A 3,565-nucleotide genomic window follows, 5' to 3' on the forward strand; every position below is an offset into this window, starting at 1 on the left:
ACATGTCGGTTTAACCACAATTGAACTTTAAATTTTTAACCATTTACCTTTAATCTTTAAAAACTTTAATTATATATTTAGCAACTGAGAGCAATCAACTCTTCTAAAGGAGGAGGGGAGAGGAGGAGATTGAGAGTTGTGAATGACTAGGGAATGTTAACATTTCAAAGAAATTAAAGAATTTTCTCGTGATGAATGACATATAACATGTGCCTATCAATATCAGAAAATGTAGACCACAAATTTTAAGTTAGTGTTTAGTATACTGACTATTTAGAAATTAAAGAAGTGGACTATGAAAGTTTACTTCTTTTAGCTTTTAGCTAATTGTTACTAAATAATAGTTATCAACTATTAAAATAGTAAATAGCTGTTTAACAGATTGTACGGTCTAATATGACCATAGTTCTAAATCTTTAAACTTAAATAATAGCATAAGTTGAGTTTATATTAATGGGTAAATTACTACCATATCCTTCGAGTTTTAATCTAATTAATTAAAATTTATTTATAGTTTTAGAAGTACATTAACATGCTCTTATATTTTTATTCGGTTAACTGATCAAAGCATCTGCTAGTTTTAACTCATTTTTTCTGTTACTCTATTAGTTAAAACAAGACAAATATATTTTTATATTAAATATACCCTCTTCATATCAAATAAAATTCACCTCTCGCCACTCATTTCTCCATTCATGGAAGTCTGTTCCTTTCAAACATTCGAGCATTTTCGATACTTTGACAATGGACCCAGTGAAGAAACAATAGATTATGGAAGACTTGAAAGATTTCACTAACAGGTAAGGCTTCTATCAGAAAACTGAAAGAGAATGGAAGATAGGTTATTTGCTTTATGGACCAAATCTTGAATTGACTGAGGTTCACAATAACTCAGAGCTAAGAAAACTTATGATGAAGATAACTTCTAAATCCTTAATTGTTATTGGGGATATTGATTGTTCTATTAATTTGAGCAACAAAAAGAAGAGGAATAACAATGGAACTCCATGGGAAGAAGTTATTATGACTCAGAAATCCGATCTAGGTCTAGTTGCAGCAGCGGTGGCGGCAGTGAAAAAGGTGGAAACTCAATTACTTTATCTAGATTATTGAATTTCACTGATGGGTTGTGGTCATATTGTGGAAGTGAAAGGATTTTTGTGTTCACCACCAACCACATTGAGAAACTTGATTCTGCATTGCTAAGGAGTGGAAGAATGGACATCCGTACATCGTGTATTCATGATAGTGAAGATTTTGTTGAAGAATTATTTAGGGATTGAAGATAGTGATTTAGATGGTGAAGAGAAGAGAGAATGGAGGGCCGAGTGGTGAGAACTTAGTTTTATTTGATACGAAGAGGGTATATTTAGTATAAAAATATTTTTTTATTTTGCTTTGACTAATAAAGTAATAGAAAAAATGAGTTCAACATGATGAATGTATTTTTCTAGAATAAAAATATAAAAATGTTTTAATGTATTTCTAAAACTATAAGGTATTTTAATTAGTTAGATTAAATTAATTAGTTAGATTAAATCTCGAGTATGATAGTAATTTGACCTTTATTAATTTACTATATAACAAATGTTGAATGAACTACTAGATTGACTCACAGCACATGTAAATATATTCATAATCTTGATAAAATAGCTTCAGAGTTGTTTTAAAAGCTAACAAAATCTTCTCTAATTTACAGGTAATTCTACTAGGCTTCTTCCATGTATATATATATATGTATGTATATATATGACTAGAAAAGAATATACAAAGCTAAGGTATTCATCCATGCTAAGATATGTTCATTTATCAAGAATTCAGCCTTTTGAGACTGAACCAAGTTTACGATATTGCTTACAGCAACTTTCATAGGCAACAAGTTAAACTTTTGAGCAGACAATAGCAACTCCTTTGGTTTATTCAGAAAATATACCTCATGATGATTATCATCATCTCCTTCTGATGAAGATCTCTTGGGGCATTTTGCCCGTAAGCTGCTGATATAGGCTTCCAAGTCATGAACACATGAAGGGTTTTGCATGTTGAAGAAGTCCAAGACTAGTTCAACACCCACATGAGAATACAATGAGCAACTCCATGGGAGCTCATATCTTCCTCCTAAAACCCTAAAATTTTCATTTAGAAAAACCCCGGGTAGCTTTGTGATTGGATCGTTAACGTTCACAATTCTCAACACTTTAACTCCCAATTCCTGGCATCTCTCCTTGAACCCTGCGTTACCTACCCTTGGTCCTCCAAACGAAAACACAGTCACTGGAATATCCGTGCTTGGATTGTTGAGTCTGTTCAATCCAAGCTCTGAAATATCATAAGCAAGAAGAAGAGCAAGTGAACTTCCCATGCTGTGGCCTGCCATGGATATGCTGATTTCCTCCCCTTTGTACTTGTTTAGCAATCTTGACACTTCAGATAGAAGCTGTTCGCGACAGCTTTCTAGTCCAAACTTGTCGTCACTTTCATCTGAAGTGTACAAGCTCAAAAACCCAGATTCCACCTGCACATTTGGTCGGTGATTATGAGGATCTAGCCTCGCAGGAGTAAGAGAGCTCATGAAATTGGCAACCCATTCACGTTTAGTCACTGTTCCACGAAATGTAATGACTATATCTCTCCTGCCGAGCCTCTTAACTGTATCATCGGAAGATACGGCCACATAGCCAATCCAGCGGCCACAAGAAGCACCATTTTGAATGGGAATATTAATTTCTGGAGTTGCGTAGACGTACTTAGTTACTTGATAGCCGGAATTTCCCATTCCAATTTGGTTGAACATGTTCTTCTTGCCATATTTGCAACACAAGTAACGTTTTGAGTTGGGATCAAGATCGAAAGCTTTATAACAAGCGGTGACAAACTTACCATATCTAATGATCTCTTGTCGAAGAAGAGGATGCAAAGGTTTAACCAGGTTTTCCCAGTTATTACAGCCCTGAATCTCTCTCCAGAGTTGAGCCAATGTAGAGCTAGTATTAGTACTAACACTTTTGGCGAAATTCGCAGTACAAATAACTGCTGATGGGATAGTATTAGCAGAAGCAACAAGAGACGAAGACGATGAAGAAGAAGAAGAAGAAGAAGAAGTCTTTTCAGTACATTTCTTTGGTAAACAAACTTGCCCAAAGGAATGGGAACGGGATGGCTTATTGTCACCTGAAAATGCAATATGGTTCGCACTAGGTTTTGGCATGAAAACTTTGGAAGCCATTAGAGAAGCAGGAGGGAGGAGAGAGAGAGTGTGAGCCGAGGATGGAGGTTAGTTGTAGGAGAAAAGAGTGGTGGACTTATATAGTCGGGCGCCGAGAATCGAGAGGGTGGGAGTACAGGGAATTGGACGGAAAAAGGACAGAAAGAGATGAAAACGATAGGATAGATGAGCAGAAGAAAGTCAAAGGGCAGTTTGGCGAGTATTTGACCAAGGATTGTGTTTCAAAACTCTTGTTTATTTTAATTGTAATTTTCTTTTCATGATTATTATGGTCGGTTAGAGGTTTTTTTATTTATCTATTTGTATAAATGGGATTTTAAGGCTTTTAGTTTCACACAG

At 35.2% G+C, this 3,565-nt stretch overlaps 1 protein-coding gene across 1 annotated transcript; it reads right to left on the bottom strand.

The window, feature by feature from the left end:
- Positions 1-1,753: 1,753 nt before the first annotated feature.
- Positions 1,754-3,226, bottom strand: LOC110625659 (galactolipase DONGLE, chloroplastic). The gene has a single exon (XM_021771297.1). It carries the CDS (start codon positions 3,224-3,226, stop codon positions 1,754-1,756), a length of 1,473 nt encoding a protein of 490 aa, XP_021626989.1.
- Between the last annotated feature and the right edge of the window lie 339 nt (positions 3,227-3,565).

The sequence above is a fragment of the Manihot esculenta genome, chromosome 11 (genome assembly GCF_001659605.2).
Source record: "Manihot esculenta cultivar AM560-2 chromosome 11, M.esculenta_v8, whole genome shotgun sequence".
Classification (NCBI taxonomy): domain Eukaryota; kingdom Viridiplantae; phylum Streptophyta; class Magnoliopsida; order Malpighiales; family Euphorbiaceae; genus Manihot; species Manihot esculenta.